The sequence below is a fragment of the Notechis scutatus genome, chromosome 3, assembly GCF_049901735.1.
Source record: "Notechis scutatus isolate UNSWTSFEM ecotype Mainland chromosome 3, rNotScu1.2, whole genome shotgun sequence".
NCBI lineage: Eukaryota > Metazoa > Chordata > Lepidosauria > Squamata > Elapidae > Notechis > Notechis scutatus.
Genome location: NC_142011.1, coordinates 200086442 through 200102993, shown reverse-complemented (window position 1 = coordinate 200102993; position 16552 = coordinate 200086442). Strand labels below are relative to the sequence as shown.

Here is a 16552-nt window from a genome sequence, read left to right as displayed (position 1 = left end):
ATCTGAAAGTCTCATTAAGATTTTCTCAGGCAGAATCCCAAGACCAAAAAAAAGGGGGGGAAAAAGAAAGAAAGATTGCTAATCACAGTGATGGAGGACACATTTCACAATATTTACTCAACAGGCATTTGCCTTTGAATCATCTCCCAAAACTTTTATGGCTAATGCTATTTTCGGTACTTATCGTTAAGACATTGTGCAACTTTCCCAAAGTCTTTTGGTCCTTTCATTTAATTTTTTAAAATGTATTTTTATGAAATGTCTTCAGTTTGATTCCTGATTCATCCAGCTGTAGTAAAAAAATGTGGCTGGGAAATTCTGGGAGTTCATCTTAAAGTTAGATCTCTTCACCAAAGGTTGTAGCCTTTTTAAGTTGTTGAGAAAAGGAGGAAGGGGCCATACACACAACACAACAGGAAGAAAACCTACCCCTTTGACACCGTTTTCCTAGACATATCCATCTTGTTTCTCACAGAGATTTCTGATATTTTGCGGAACGGTAGACGAGTGTAAAAATTCTTGACGCTCCCTTCAAGAGATACTGCAAAATCAACCATATAAAAAGAATCAGGAGTTTTAGTTCCACGTTCTTACAGTCAAGAAAACTCTCCCTCATTTCTTCCCTAGTATATAGGGAATAAGAATGAATTAGCAGTAGGGGTGGTATTTAGCCAGTTCTGACAAGTTCTGGAGAATCACTAGAAGAAATTTTGAGTAGTTCAGAGAACCTAGAGTACTGCATCCAGTTTTGTTCACCACATTACAAAAAAAGATGATGAGACTCTAGAAAGAGTGTAGAGAAGAGCAACCAGGATGATTGGGGGACTGGAGACTAAAACATACGAAGAACGGTTATAGGAACTGGGCATGGCTAGTCTAGTAAAGAGAAGGACCAGGGGAGACATGATAGCAGTGTTTCAATATTTGAGGGGCTGCCACAGAGAGGAAGGGGTCAAGCTATTATCCAAAGCACCCAAAGACCAGACAAGGAATAATGGATGGAGACTGAACAAGGAGAGATTCAACCTGGAAATAAGGAGAAACTTTCTGACAGTGAGAACAATCAACCAATGGAACAGCTTTCCCTCGGAAGTTGTGGGAGTGCCATCACTTGAGACTTTCAAGAAGAAATTGGACTGCCATTTGTCAGAAATGGTCTAGGGTCTCCCGCTTGGGCAGGGGGTTGGATTAGATGACCTACAAGGTCCCTTCCAACTCTGATTATCTGTTATCTGTTCACCAGCAAATACCACCTCTGACTGGCCCTGGCCCCATCTCTTCTCTGCCTCCCGAGTCCCAGCTGATCGGCTGGGTCTTCTTTTGTTGTTCTGCACAGGAGAACGGAGCTGGAAAGCAGGTTAGTGGGGTGGGGTGAGAATTACAGTACCCGTCCCCTGGAGTGGAATGGAATGGAAATTTTACAGTATCCTTCCCCTACCATGCCCACCAAGCCACACCACACCCACCAAGCCACGCTCACAGAACCAGTAGTAAAAAAAAATGTGAATACCATCACTGATTAGCAGGCCCATTAGCTCACCTGTCTTCTGATATAAAAGTTGGGGCTTTTGAGGTAACACAATCTTGCAGTTGTTGGGGACATTGTTAATGGAAGTGTTACAGATTTGGGCTGCTGGATAGAGGGTGCAAGGAAAGAATGCTGTGTCTGTGTTACTCGGGATATCGGCCAGTAGACAAAACTCATCTTCTACGCAACCTGGAACAGAGGAGAAACAATTCATGGTTACCATTTTTATAAGAGGTAGACCTCAACTTACGATCACAATTGAGCCTAACATTTATGTTGCTAAGTGAAAAATTTGCCCCATCGTACGACTTTTCTTGCCATGTTTGTTAAGTGAATCACTGCAGTTGTTAAATTAGTAACCCGGTTGTTAAGTGAATCTGGTTTCCCCACCAGTTGCAAAAATGTGATCCCATGACCTTGGGACACTGCAACTGTCACAAATGTGAGTCGGTTGTCAAGCATCCGAATGTAAATCAGGTGACCATGAGGATGCCGCAATGACCATTTTTAAGTCTGAAAAATGGTCATAACTCACTTTTTTCAGTGCCGCTGTAACTTCAAACAGGCACTAAGTGATCTGTTGTCAGTTGAGGACTAGCTGTGGTTCCTGCCTTGTTAAAATAAATAATTACAACACAGCTATTTTCAAATGGCCTATTTAAGTTGTATAGATAAATTATATTTATAAACTCTTATGTGTGGTCCTGATTCTTTACTACTGTCATAGTTTGTTGGATTGGAAAAAATGGAAGAAAAATGCTTATTTACACACACACACACACACATATACACACACACAGAGTTCCAGTTAAAATGATTTATTGTTCATGCTACTTCCCAAGAGTCTAGTCTCCTAACTGTTAACACTAAATTGACACTAGATAAGAGTCAGCGGAATTTAAGTGGAGTTGAACATTTGTGAGAATGTAATGACTCTCGGCCAGGCTTGTCCAACCCGCGGGCCGCAGGCCGCATGCGGCCCAGGTCGCCTCGTAATGCGGCCCAGTGCCCACCCCAACCTTCTGGCAAGAGCCAGCGAGGAGGAGGAGGAGAGGCAGGCGCGAGGCGGGCGAGGCGAGCGCCACGCCAAGCAGCAACAGAAAAGGTGGGCGCCGCCTTTGCTGCTTCTGCCCCCACCGCCGCCGCCGCTGCCGCTGCTGCTTCTGCCCCCGCCACCGCCGCTTCTGCCCCCGCCGCCGCTGCCGCCGCCGCCGCTGCTGCTGCTGCACCGAGCCTCGCGGTCCTCACCTTCCAGTCCTGCTGCATCCAGCCGGGCCATTTGCAGGAGGAGAGGTAGGCGTGAGGCGGGTGAGCTTTCTTCCCCCCCCCCCCCACCCCGCAAAATTTGGCCGGAAAATTAATAAAAATAAATAATTTTTAATTAATAATTAATAATTAATAATAAAAATAATTTATAATTTATTATATAATTTTATAATATAATTATTTTATACTAATTTATTATATGTGCGGCCCAAACCAAATTTTCATCTTCTAATGTGGCCCAGGGAAGGTGAAAGGTTGGACACCCCTGCTCTAGGCTGATTACTTTCTTAACTCCACCCCCAGGTTCTGCCTGCTCTTATCCTGCAAGCTCTTGCTGACTGATTAGGCCAGGGGTGTCAACAGGGTTGGGTTTAAAAAATTTAGCAAAGGATTCTCTACTCGTTTGCTGGGTGTTGGCCATGTGGGCGTGGCCTAGTCAGCCTCCTGCACCATGGGGGAGGGGGGATTTTGCCTTCCCTGGGCCCCGGAGGCTTTCCTCGAGCCTCCGGAAGGGCGAAAACAGGCTTCCGGGCTCCAGAGGCTCTCTGGAAGCCAGAAACGAGCCCATTTCCGGCCTTCCCAAACTTCCAGGAGGCGCATTTTTCACCCTCCCCAAGCATCCCCACGCGCCCTGCATCCAAAACGGGCCATGTGGGGACTCCTGGAAGGAGCAGGGTGGGGTGGGCAGGGCCAGCCAGGAGTGGGATTTGGGGGTTCTCCAAACTGCACAGAATCATAGCTAGGGGCTCTCCTGAACCCCTGCAAACCCCTAGTAGCCCACCCCTGGGTGTCAACCTGGAATTTTTCAAGGGCTGGATTATTATTGTAGTTCTCCTCTGTGGGACGATTGGGGGAGGGAGGTGGAGGGAGATAGATGGACGCCTCCTGCAGCACCCTGCTGGTCAAAATGGGCCACGAGGAGCCATTGGGCAGCTCCCCCGTACCCCATTTTTGGCCTGGGCAGCCTCCTGCAGCACTTTCCGGCCAAAACGGGGTGTGTGGGGCCTCACATGGCCCCTCGTGGCCCACTTTCAGCCTTCACAGACTCCTGCAGCACTCTGCCAGCTAAAAAAGCCCGCACCTAATTTTGGCCAGAAGAGGCATCACAGGCCGGTCCTGATATTTCCAGGCCAGCCCCACAGGCCAGATCTAAGCACACCATGGACTGGATCCAGCCCGCAGGCCTTGAGTTTGACACCCTTGGATTAAGAAGTCCCTAATATTGTTCTTCCAAAGCCTGGATGATGAGTTCCTATATTCTAATATGGTAGAAGAATAGCCTTCTAAAAGATTGCCACATCCAGATATTTTTTGCCACATTAGCTAAATATTCTGGGATTTTATAATAAGCCCAACACACTTTAAAAAAACTCCAGGTTGATGAAAGCTTTTACAGGTAGTTCTCAACTTACAATCATTCATTTAGCAATTGTTCCAATTATAACAACACTGAAAAAAGTGAATTACAACCAGTCCTTGCGCTTACAATTATGGCAACATTCCCAGGGTCACATAATCAGAATTTGGGCTCTTGGGAACTGGCATGTATTTACAATTGTTTGCAACTTCCCCAGCCAGCTTTCAACAAGCAAAATCAATGGGGGAAACTAGATTCACTTAATGGCCACATGAAACACCTAACAACTGCAATGGTTTCCTTAGTTATCATGGCCAAAAGGATCATTCGGATTGAGTGTGACTCATTGAATGACCGCATCACTTCGCAATGGAAGTTTCAGTGCTAATTGTGGTCATAAGTCGAGGAGTATCTGCATAGAGGTTCATGCCAATCTTCTACGCAACTTCCTTTATTTCCATAGCCTCCTGAAAAAGTCTCACAAGAAATTACTTTGTGTCCTAAAACAGATATTCTTTTCCCGGGCATTAATCAATGGAAGTTTCCTCCTCCAGCTTTGCATGACTCAAAAGCACGTTGAAGGAAGCAGATGTTACTCAACCTTTTCAGAAGGTTCCCCAGAAAATTTGGAATGTTTGTTTGTGGTCGGAGTTGATGGGAACGACACAATAAAATATCTGGGAAACATCAAGATAAGAAGGCGGACACTGTTCTCAGTCAAGGAATTCCCCATGTTACCAGTCAGCTTCAACCACAACAATACATGAGCACACAACAGATACAAACTCAATGTTAACCGCTCCAAACTTGATTGCAGAAAGTACAACTTCAACAACAGAGTAGTCAATGCCTGGAATGCACTATCTGACTCTGTTGTTACATCCTCAAGCCCCCACTCCTTTAACCTCAAACTATCCACTATTGACCTCACCCCATTCCTAAGAGGTCTGTAAGGGGCCTGCATAAGTGCACCATTGTGCCTACCATCCCTGTCCTATTGTCCCCATTTATTCGTACCTATTTCCTGTATTCTTACTCATGTTTATACTTATACCTATTATCTTGTAAGCGATTGACAAATCAAATAAATCAAATAAATAAATAAATGTTATCATAATACAGGAATCAACCTATCCTTTTCACACAAAGCTACATTTCACTGCTTTCCTCCCTTAGCAAAGGTAGCATTTCAAGATTTCATTTCTGAATAAGTCAGTAACTCTATTGAATTCTACTGTATAGTGCAATATTAATGCAATATTGGGTTTTCAATTCAATTGTATAGAATGTGAAGGATGTGTGTTTATGTTTTATTTTTATAGTTATAATGTACACTGAAGATGGCATTTAATTTCATTGTACGGGGTGCAATGACAATAAAACTAAACTAAACAGTGAGATTTCTTGATAAGCGACTGAGATAGCTTAATGAAAATAGATGTGCTTTGCTAGAAATAGGGAATGACATTTATTCTCCCAAAGTTTTTTTTATTTTTTACACATCTCTTCACGTGAGCAACATGATTCCAGATTACAATATTTATACATAGTCATAGTTACACTTTCAACTTTCTTAATTAATATCACTTCAAATTGTTATCCATTCGACTAATCTTTAGATAAATTTCCCTTTCATATTTCAATTCATTAAGTCAATATCAAAATATTTATTCTCAAATCCTCAGCCAGCTATCAGTTTTATAGTTTAGTTTTCACATCAACTTTAAGGGTCAACTTTTTTAAAATTAGCTTTTGGGTTTTTATTCTCTGTTGGTATGCTTAGAGAACATGGTAAACATTCTAGAAAGATTCGAGCATGTCTAGGACCTTGATTAATTAGTAGTATGACCATTTCTCCATAATTTAAAGTTTCTTACGTGTGAGACACCAGAGAACAGCCTCTTCCGCTGAGAAGCTTTGCTTGAAAAGCCAGTATTTTTGGGATGGCAGAGAACGATTCGGTTCAGTCAATATTTGGTTGTTTTCCACTATAGAAAAGAGTTTCTTGGTGGAAGCTAATGAACACAAAGTGATGAGAACACACATGAGGTTTTAATTCATCGTAGTGAAAACAACCCCACCCTATTCTAATTATTAGCCCCTCCATATTTCTGCTCCAATAAATAAAATACAATAAATCAGAAACTTTCTCAGAAAGACACAACAGTTCCATTAACACAAAACTTTGTGAGCCCAACTGTGATAGTTTAATGTGGTGCATCAACCAAAGAGTTGTCTTTATGTAACCAGCTAGAATTAAAAATTGTGTCTTAGCATTCTCTCAGGTTTATAGGGGAAAGAACAGATTTTACAATAGAATAGAATTCTTTATTGGCCAAGTGTGCTTGGACACACAAGGAATTTGTCTTTGGTGCATAAGCTCTCATGTACATAAAAGATATAAGTGATAAATCATGATCATAGTCATCATAAACATTTTACTGTAGATTTATGATTTATTATGAACTTGGAATATGACATGGTTCCGTTATGGAGTACAGCCCAATGTTTGAAAGTTAAATTTTAACATTTTCTTTAAAAAGAAAATGTTAAAATGCACCAGAGGAACCGAGAAGAAAAACCAAGCAAAACACAACCAATGTGCATCATTGGTATTCTTCTACCTGGCATCCTCTACATGAATTGCATCTACAAATCCCCAAATCACAGGTTCAGACTGCCCTTGGGTAGGATAAACTTTGTAATCTGAACAGATTTAGAGAAGAACAGATTGAGGAGAGCAGTTCTTTTATTGTGAAAAGTTTACTTCTACAAACTTAGATGCCTGGCCCATACCTACCTGATAGAAGAGACTTTGACTGTGGTGGAACAAGAGTAGCATTACACATGGTAGATCCAATGCGGGTCATCATGTCAGAATCTAGAAGCAATCAAGCAAAAACTAGGTAAAGGTTTTCCCTATCCCGTTATGTCTGACTCTAGAGGGTGTTGTTTGTCTCCGTTTCTTAGCTGATGGACCCAGAGTTGTCCAAACAATTTCCATGGTCATGTGACCAGCATGACTATGCACTGAGGAGCATAGAACGCTGTTATCTTCTCACCAAAGTAATACCTATTAATCTACTTGCATTTGCATGCTTTCAAACTTCTAGGTGGGCAGGCACTGCAGCAAGGGACAGGACCTCACCCCATCACATCAAGCTTGGGTCTCAAACCCAGTCTGTCAGCTTTCCAGCTCATAACCCAGCATCTTTAACCACCGAGCCTTTCTGTCCCCTAAGCAGAAAGTAAGCCACATTTTAATAGTTATTCTGTTGGACAGGAAGACAGTTAAAGGCTGAGTTACCGTAGAACTGAAATGCTAGGAGCTACCAATGGAGGGGGGAGGGAATTATAATCTGAGGGGAGATTGAAAAATGAAATACCCTAATTTGGAATATGACATGGTTTATTTATGGAGGACAGCCCAATGTTTGAAAACATGACAGGCTAGTTTGATTTCAGGAAGGGCTGCCTTGTCAAGTCCAGTTTAAACGCAAATTAACATTAATTTTAAGCCTTCAAATTTAGGTCTTCAAGGTTCTCTTCAGCAGGGAGCTTTTTGAGTCATACAGGTGCCAGGTACAGGTCTTAGTGTACAATCTTTCACATAAATAGTAACATCCATTGCATTTCTATTTAAATTAGAAAGATTGTGTCTAACAGCTGTCCATATGTCTACTTCATTTTATGCAAAGCTGAGTGTTGAAGCAGTATGGAGAGAAAGAGGGAGGGAGGGATAGATAATAGATAGATGATAGATAGACAGACAGACAGGATAGGATAGGATAGGATAGGATAGGATAGAGATAGATAGATGGGATAGATAGATGATAGACAGACAGACAGACAGACAGACAGACAGGATAGAGATAGCTAGATGAGATAGCTAGATGAGAGAGAGAGAGAGAGAGAGAGAGAGAGAGAGATGATTGATAGATAGTTGAGTTAGATGATAGATAAATGATAGGTAGATGATAGATAGATAGATAGATAGATAGATAGATAGATAGATAGAGACAGACAGACAGACAGACAGACAGACAGACAGACAGACAGACAAAGATAGATAGATAGATAGATAGATAGATAGATAGATAGATAGATAGATAGATAGATAGATAGATAGATAGATAGATAGATGATAGAGACAGACAGACAGACAGACAGACAGACAAAGATAGATAGATGATAGATAGATAGATGATAGATGATAGATAGATAGATAGATAGATAGATAGATAGATAGATAGATAGAGACAGACAGACAGACAGACAGACAAAGATAGATAGATGATAGATAGATAGATGATAGATGATAGATAGATAGATAGATAGATAGATAGATAGATAGATAGATAGATAGATAGATAGAGAAAGAAGGAGAGGGAGGGAGGGAGAGGGGGAGAGAGGGAGACAGAGAGAGAGAGAGAGAGAGAGAGAGATCGGGCTATACACCTGACTGCACTTTCAAGTTGAAGGAAGTTTCCAAATCAGATTGGAACATCTAAACAAGGAGATGCCTACAAAATGAGTCAAGTATTTTATAGTTTTTATGCATGCATCAAATACATTTGTTTGTTTATTAAAAGTATCTACCGCCCACCTTGCAATCTGTCAGCTCTAGGCAGTTTACAACAAAGTGAAAAAAACAGTGTAAAACATTAAGAAACATAAATATTCACATTGAAAAATAACAAAGATGACAAGGAAGGGAGAAGGATAAGATGTCATCAAAAAAAAACCTCAATCAAGAAGCCTCAACTCCTCATGAATACATGAATATGCCCCTACAGTTGTATTGGCTTGGATGGTTTAAACAAATAGAAGATTTCCTGGTTTGTTACCCATAAAAATAATAATTATTATTTTTAGTTTAGCTCTATCTAGCCTTCTTGGATAAGCCAAATGTAACTAGGTGCTGCCACCTAGCTGGCCATCTGCACATGAATGTGCATTTGTGTGCATGTATATACATTTATGCATGTGTACATTTACTTGTACATATGCGTAATAAAATTGTACAATTGTATAATAGGCCCATCTGAATATTCCCTCCATAAAAGACATAACTGATCCCCATTCTGCTGAGACACATATCTCTTCCTTCCACCTTTTGACACCTGGCCATTCACCTCCAAATCACCTACCTTTCCAGAAATAAACACGCTGAAAACTGGGGAAGAATTTTTCTGGATCTTCTGCAAGCTCGGAAGCTAAAAAAAAGAAAACACATATTTTTGCTTTCCTTTTCCAAGGAGATGGCAGAATAAAAAATAAATAATGCAGCTAATCTGTTGATTTTGAAATACGGAGAAATGCAGGATTAAAGACACAAGGTCTGGTCTAGAACGGGGAACCACCATTTGCCTACATGTTCCTGCCAGCCATGTAGAGTTTTATAGGTCACAACTAACACCCTGAATTGGACCTGGAAGCAAACTGGCACCCAACTCAGCTCGTAGAGCAGAGATGTTACATAAACTGTTCTTGTAATATCCAAGATTACTCACACAGCTGCAGTTTGTATCAACTAAAGCTTCCAGAAATGTTTTAAGGGTAACCCCATGTAAAGTGTTTTGCATAATCCAAATAGGAGATGACCAGGGCTTGAATGACTTATATACTTATTCACATAAAGACTGAGTGAAACCAGGCTTAACAGCAGTAATTGTGAGAGGGATCTTGGAGTCTTAGTAGACAACCAGCTAAATATGAGCCAACAGTGTATGGTGGCAGCCAAAAAAGCCAACGCAATCCTAAATTGCATTAACAAAGGGATACAATCAAGATCAAGTGAGGTACTAATACCACTCAATAAAGCCTTAGAAAGACCACAACTAGAGTACTGCATCCAGTTTTGGTCACCACACTATAAAAAAGATGTTGAGACGCTAGAACCGTGATGGTGAACCTAGGGCACGTGTGCCACAAGTGGCATGCAGAGCCATTTGTGTCGGGACACGAGCATGAGCAAACTTACCTCATTGTGCATGCATGCACCTCACAATTGATTTTTCTGCTGGTTCGAGGCCTTTTTCGGCTTTCCAGATGCTTGGAAAAAGCCTCTGCAAGGCTTTTCACGACGAAGAATAGGCCCTTTTCATCACTTCCTGTAATACCAGAAGTGACGAAATAGGCATATTATTCGGCCTGAAAAGCCTTGCAGAGGCTTTTTCCAAGCCTCTGGGAGATCAAAAAGGCCTCAAACCAGCAGAAAAATCAGCTGTGAGGTGCGGTGCAGGTAAGAGGGTGGCAGGGGGTGATTGCACATGCATGGTCAGGGGGCGTGGGGGGGGCGTGCATTGCATTCTGGGTGCTGGCACACAAGTGCGCGCATGCTAATGGGTGTGAAATTTTTGGCACAGGAGTCCAAAAAGGTTAGCCACCACTACTCTAGAAAGAGTACGGAGAAGAGCAACCAAGATGATTAGGGGACTGGAGGCTAAAACATATGAAGAATGGTTGCGGGAATGGCTGGGCATGGCTAGTCTAGTGAAGAGAAGGACCAGGGCAGACATGGTAGCAGTGTTCCAATATTTGAGGGGCTGCCACAGAGAGGAAGGGGGCAAGCTATTTTCTAAAGCGCTTGTAGGCCAGACAAGGAATAATGGGTGGAAACTGAACAAGGAGAGATTTAACCTGGAAATAAGGAGAAACTTTCTGACAGTGAGAACAATCAATCCATGGAACAGAAGTTGCCTTCAGAAGTTGTGGGAGCTTCATCACTGGAAGCTTTCAAGAAGAGACTGGACTGACATTTATCAGAAATGGTGTAGGGTCTTCTGCTTGGGTGGGGTGGTGGTAGACTAGATGACCTACAAGATCCCTTCCAACTCTGTTAATCTGTTAATTATACCGTCCTAGTCAAATGGTTGTCCAATCTATTAACCTACTCACTTACCTCTAGTAAGCACTTGCTCTCCAATTCTGACTGTGTATTGGCTCTTCCCTTCACTGTACTTTGCACGTTGACATATGTCACCTTGTCGGCGGGTTGAGCTTCCATCCCAGTCATTAAGGTTGCAGATCAAAGCGCTTGGAGAACTCAGCAGGCTACATGCCATACTGCCTGGAAGTCAGGAAGAAAAAATTTACAGGGTTCAGTTCTGCTTTCTTTGTTGCTGAGTCTAATAATACTTTGATCTTGGCAGTGAAAAACTTGGAGAAGTGTTCAATTGGCCTTTTCAATAATTCTGCTTTAGAAGTCTTGCTTGGCCTTTCTTAGAAAGTCTAAAACAGGGGTGTCCAACCTTGGCAACTTTAAGACTTGTGGACTTCAACTCCCAGAATTCCTCAGCCAGCTTTGCTGGCTGAGGAATTCTGGGAGTTGAAGTCCACAAGTCTTAAAGTTGCCAAGGTTGGACACCCCTGGTCTAAAATAATTCATTCCATTCAACTCATCTTGGAAACTGCTTGAGAAGACACAGGACAATCCCAATTCTTCAGGAATATCCTCTGTATCACAATTATATCTACAATTTCAGCCAATCCAAGGGAAGCAGAGGCTGAAATATTGTGCAGTTACATAGTCATTCCGAGGAGTGTCAAAAAGAGAGAGATGCCCCTGGGTATATACCATACACTTCAGAGGAACATCCTCTGTTATCACAGAATAGATCTACAACTTCAGTGCAGTCCAAGGGGAAGCCGAGTCTAAAATATCGTGCAGTTGCATGGTCATTCCAAGGAGTGTCCAAAAATGCCCAAAATATATGTAACTCACACTCCAATGATTCTCATTCCCTTTGTGTATTTCACTCCAACTTTGATATAATCATAAATGGAAAATTTGTCCATGGGTAAATGGAGCAAAGTATGGTCCATTCACCCCTTATCTAAACTTCTCAATTTGATTCTGAAATCGTGTATCTGTATGTATTTTTAATTAGGTCATTTGAAGGAATCTTGACTTGTAAGAGTATTTTTATTTTTCAATATTTTCTTACTTTGTTCAACTTACATCCTGCCTTTTCTATAATGGAATTATGGTCCTTCTTCTACCACATTTCGACCTCACAACAACACTGAGAAATTCAGATTGATCTAAGATCACCTTGTTGGCTTCACAATCGTGAGGATTTACACTTGTTTCTCCCCAATCCCAGTTTAGCTAGAAAGACGTTTTCAAACCAGTGGTGGGATTCAATCTTTTTTTACTACCAGTTCTGTGGGTGGGGCAGGGCTTGGTGGGCGGGGCTTGGTGGGCATGGCAGGGGAAAGTTACTACAAAATCCCCATTCCCTCGCCATCTCACTAACCTGCTTTCCAGCTCCGTTCTTCTGTGCAGGGCAACCAAAGAAGACCCAGCCATTCAGCTGGGACTCGGGAGGCAGAGAAGAGGTGGGGGCGGGGCCAGTCAGAAGTGGTATTTGCCGGTTCTCTGAACTACTCAAAATTTCCGCTACCGGTTCTCCAGAAGTAGTCAGAACCTGCTGAATCCCACCTCTGTTGCAAAGTCACCGACATGTTTATAAACATTTAAAAGAACAACAAGAACAAACTCTGATGGAGAAAGAAACTGCAATTCTCCATTTTTTCCCCCAATTCTCTTACATTCCAGAAAGTTTGCACACAACTTCCTGAATTATAAACTGTAACATCTGCAAGCCTAATCATTATCACTGACTAATAAAATGTCATAAGTTATCCTGTCTTAAAATTCATCACATGGAGCTTTATCATCTACATTGTTGTAAACTTTAAAAAAAGCTTGATTTCTACTCCAGTGGGAGGAACTCCTAAGCCCATGTTGTAGCAACCTTCTCATCCGCAGCTGAAGCCTAAACAATTACCTCCATCAAGTATCAGCTGGCTTAAGATAAAGCCATCACAGCAAGCATCTTGTTGACAGGTTTGGCGGCAGAAGAGATGAACATCTGTCAAAGATGTACCAGATGCTGATATAACTGAAATGCTGTACACGCCAGAAACAACATCCTGGAAATCGGTCTTCTCCAATGTTTTGACTCCCACCATAGTGAATTCTTGTCCTGGAAACAAAGGGGCAACTGTTTCTAATAGCGTACTCCCTCGGTTGGAACGATTTTGTGAGAATGTCCACACAACACACTGTCAAAATTCCAAAAATCCTTTTTTTAAAAAAAAAAAGTTACTTGCTCCTGGCTTGGAGTGAGGTAGAACTTTTTAACTGCTCTCTGTTGCACACCTAGTCCTCAAGTTATGACATAATGGGGCCTGCCCATCGTGATAGCAACTTGTGATGATTGTACGTGCAAGGGCAGGCTGTAAATCATTTTTTCGAGGCCATCATAACTTTAAACCGTTGTTAAACCAACGGTTGCAAGTTGAGGACTATTTATACTGATATTGTTACTTGCATTGCTCTGTAGGCTTCCTTGCTTCAGTGAATTCATTTTTAACCACTGATCTATTTTCACAAACCTATTGTTTGTGAAAATGTAAGCGCCGTGGTAGCACAGTGGCCAGAGTGCAGTACTGCAGGCTACTTCTGCCGACTGCCTGCAATTTGGCAGTTCGAGTCTCACCAGGCTCAAGGTTGACTCCACCTTCCATCCTTCCTAGGTGGGCAAATTGAGGACCCAGATTCTTGGGGGCAAGATGCTGAACTCTGTAAACTACTTGGAGAGGGCTGTAATAGCACTGCGAAGCAGTATATAAGTCTAAGTGCTATTGCTATTCCTACTGATCAGCAGCAAACGTAGGAAAGCAATGAATCAGGTGGTGACAAGGACTTGGCCAGCTTCAGAAGATCATTTAATGCAAGAGCCCCCAACCTGTGGGCCACCTAGTGGCCTGTGAGGCATTTGCAACCTGGCCACGAGAAATGGGCGAGCATGTGTGCATGTGCTCCATTTAAGTGAGTGGCAGGCACGCATGCATGCTGCTCGTGCAAATGGAGCTGTGCATGCACGCTTGCTGGCCTCTTACATGGAACCATTCCCTCTCTCCACCCCCAAAGCCGGACATGTTGGAAAACTTGGATCTAGTGGATCTCCAAATCCCACCAATGTCTTGTAGACCTCAACCTGAGCATCACAGCCTTAAAATTGTTTGGTTCTGCAACCCAACAAGACAGACACAGACTCTAGAGAGTAATTAGGACTGCAGAAAAAACAATTACTACCAACCTGCCTTCCAATAGTAATACAAAGTCTGCATTACTATTACTATTAATCTTCTCATCATTCCTATTCACCCATCTCCCCCCACTTATGACTGTATGACTGTAACCTTGTTGCTTGTATCCTAATGATTTTTTTAAATAAAGTTTTATTTGGGTTTTCACACATACAAAATACAAGTAAAACATCTTTTTTGAAAATAGCATGGTCCCGGATTGAACTTCTTTATACAGACACAAACTCAATTTCATGCTCATTTTTGTGTTCTATTCCATATCTTATACTATTCTACATTTTCTATATAGTTTTTCCCCTCTGTTAATTTTCTCAATTTTATCTTGATTATCTCATCTCAATTCAAATCATTATATTTATACTTTTATCTGTTCTGTTTCAATTTCATATTATCTTTTCTCATTAAACAAATTTTCTCCTGTAGTTACTAATTGGAGTATGACACCTTTATATCTTTTAATTATATCCATTCAACTCTTATTTATACTTCAATATATACCTTAAGGTTATGACCTTCAATATAATACATAATACATAACTTCCAATCGAATTCTGCTTGGTACATTCTTATAATACACACTATATTCTTTTTTTAAAAAAAGGATTATAAATATATGTAATTATAAACCCTCATTCCATTCCAATTCAGTTCTATCATTAATAATCATTAAAGTCTTAACATCTTTAACATTTCTTTTCAATTAAATATCATACTTCCTTAAAGACACATATAATCTGCATAATTAATTTTTCCCTTATTTCTCTTCACATGTTTTGTAAATCATTAAATATTCATTTTGTTACATTTATTTATTGAAAAGCATTCCACTAAAGTTATGATAACTATTTTATCAAACATTTTAATCATACATTGTTTCATATTTTCTGAAATTATTTCTATTTCTAATATAACAATACTATCTTATGTACCTTTGCAGAATCCCTTTTTCCATTAGATTTTCACCCATTATCTCTAAATAGGCCCTCATGATTTTTATCCTAATAATTTTTATTGACTGTTTCCTAGTATGATTCGATTGCTTATTGTACCTTATGATTATTATTAAGTGTTGTACCTTACAATTCTTGACTCTTGACGAATGTATCTTTTCCTTTAGGTACACTGAGAGCATTTACACCAAGACAAATTCCTTGTGTGTCTAATCACACTTGGCCAATAAAGAATTCTATTCTATTCTATTCTATTCTATTCTATTCTATTCTATTCTATTCTATTCTATTCTATTCTATTCTATTCTTTGAGGACCTGGATACTGCACGACTCAAAAAGAGGGCTACGTAAATATCTACGGACCCCTCACATCCTGGACATAAACTATTTCAACTCCTACCCTCAAAACGACGCTATAGAGCACTGCACACCAGAACAACTAGACACAAGGACAGTTTTTCCCCGAGCGCCATCACTCTGCTAAACAAATAATTCCCTCAATACTGTCAAACTATTTACTAAGTCTGCATTATAATTACTATTAATCATCCCATCCTTCATTTCACCCATCTCCTCCCACTTATGACTGTACAACTGTAACTTTGTTGCTTGTATCCTAACCATTTTTATTGACTGTTTCCTAGTATGATTTGATTGCTTATTGTACGCTAACTATTATTAAGTGTTTTACCTAATGATTATCGACTCTTGATGGATGTATCTTTTCTTTTATGTACACTGAAAGCATTTGCACCAAGACAAATTCCTTGTGTGTCCAATCACACTTGGCCAATAAAGAATTCTATTCGATTCTAAAACATAAAAGTATTGGTGGTCCTCTTTTACACAGACCCTGGGTGTAATTAAAGCACAGACCCTGGGGGTACCTTTTTTCAGGTACACGCTCAACGAATCTTTCTTCTCTGGGCTTCTCACTTTAATCAGGCAGCCAAGGTTGGCAATACTGGTGGCAAGAGAATTCTCCCAAGCAACATGAACCTAAGATAAAGAAATATTCAGAGAAAGCTAATTTGTAGTGGATGATATGGGCCGCAGGATTGCAGAGAAGAGCAACAAAGATGATAAAAGATCTGGAGGCTAAATCGTGTGATTAATGGTTGAGGGAGTTAGGTTATGCCTAGCCTACGGAAGAGAAGGAATAGAGGGGACATGATAACTGTCTTCCAGTATTGGAGGGGCTGTCACAGAGAACAGTGGATTGACTTAATCTCCAAAGCACCTGAGGGCAGAACAAGAAGTAATGGCAGAAATCTTGTTGGAGAGACATCCAGCCTAGAAGTAAGGAGACATTTTCTGATGGAACAATT

General features: G+C 40.9%; 1 protein-coding gene across 1 annotated transcript in view; it reads right to left on the bottom strand.

The window, feature by feature from the left end:
• Positions 1–16552, bottom strand: part of TG (thyroglobulin) — a 168892-nt gene that overhangs the window by 99674 nt on the left and 52666 nt on the right. Inside the window, exons 25-32 of the mRNA XM_087960087.1 lie at positions 16112–16223; positions 12947–13144; positions 11056–11223; positions 9302–9367; positions 6952–7032; positions 6029–6166; positions 1541–1717; positions 430–541 (exon numbers count right to left, since the gene is read on the bottom strand). Coding sequence (XP_087816213.1) covers positions 430–541; positions 1541–1717; positions 6029–6166; positions 6952–7032; positions 9302–9367; positions 11056–11223; positions 12947–13144; positions 16112–16223 — 1052 coding nt within the window. The remainder of the gene's footprint in view (positions 1–429; positions 542–1540; positions 1718–6028; positions 6167–6951; positions 7033–9301; positions 9368–11055; positions 11224–12946; positions 13145–16111; positions 16224–16552) is intronic.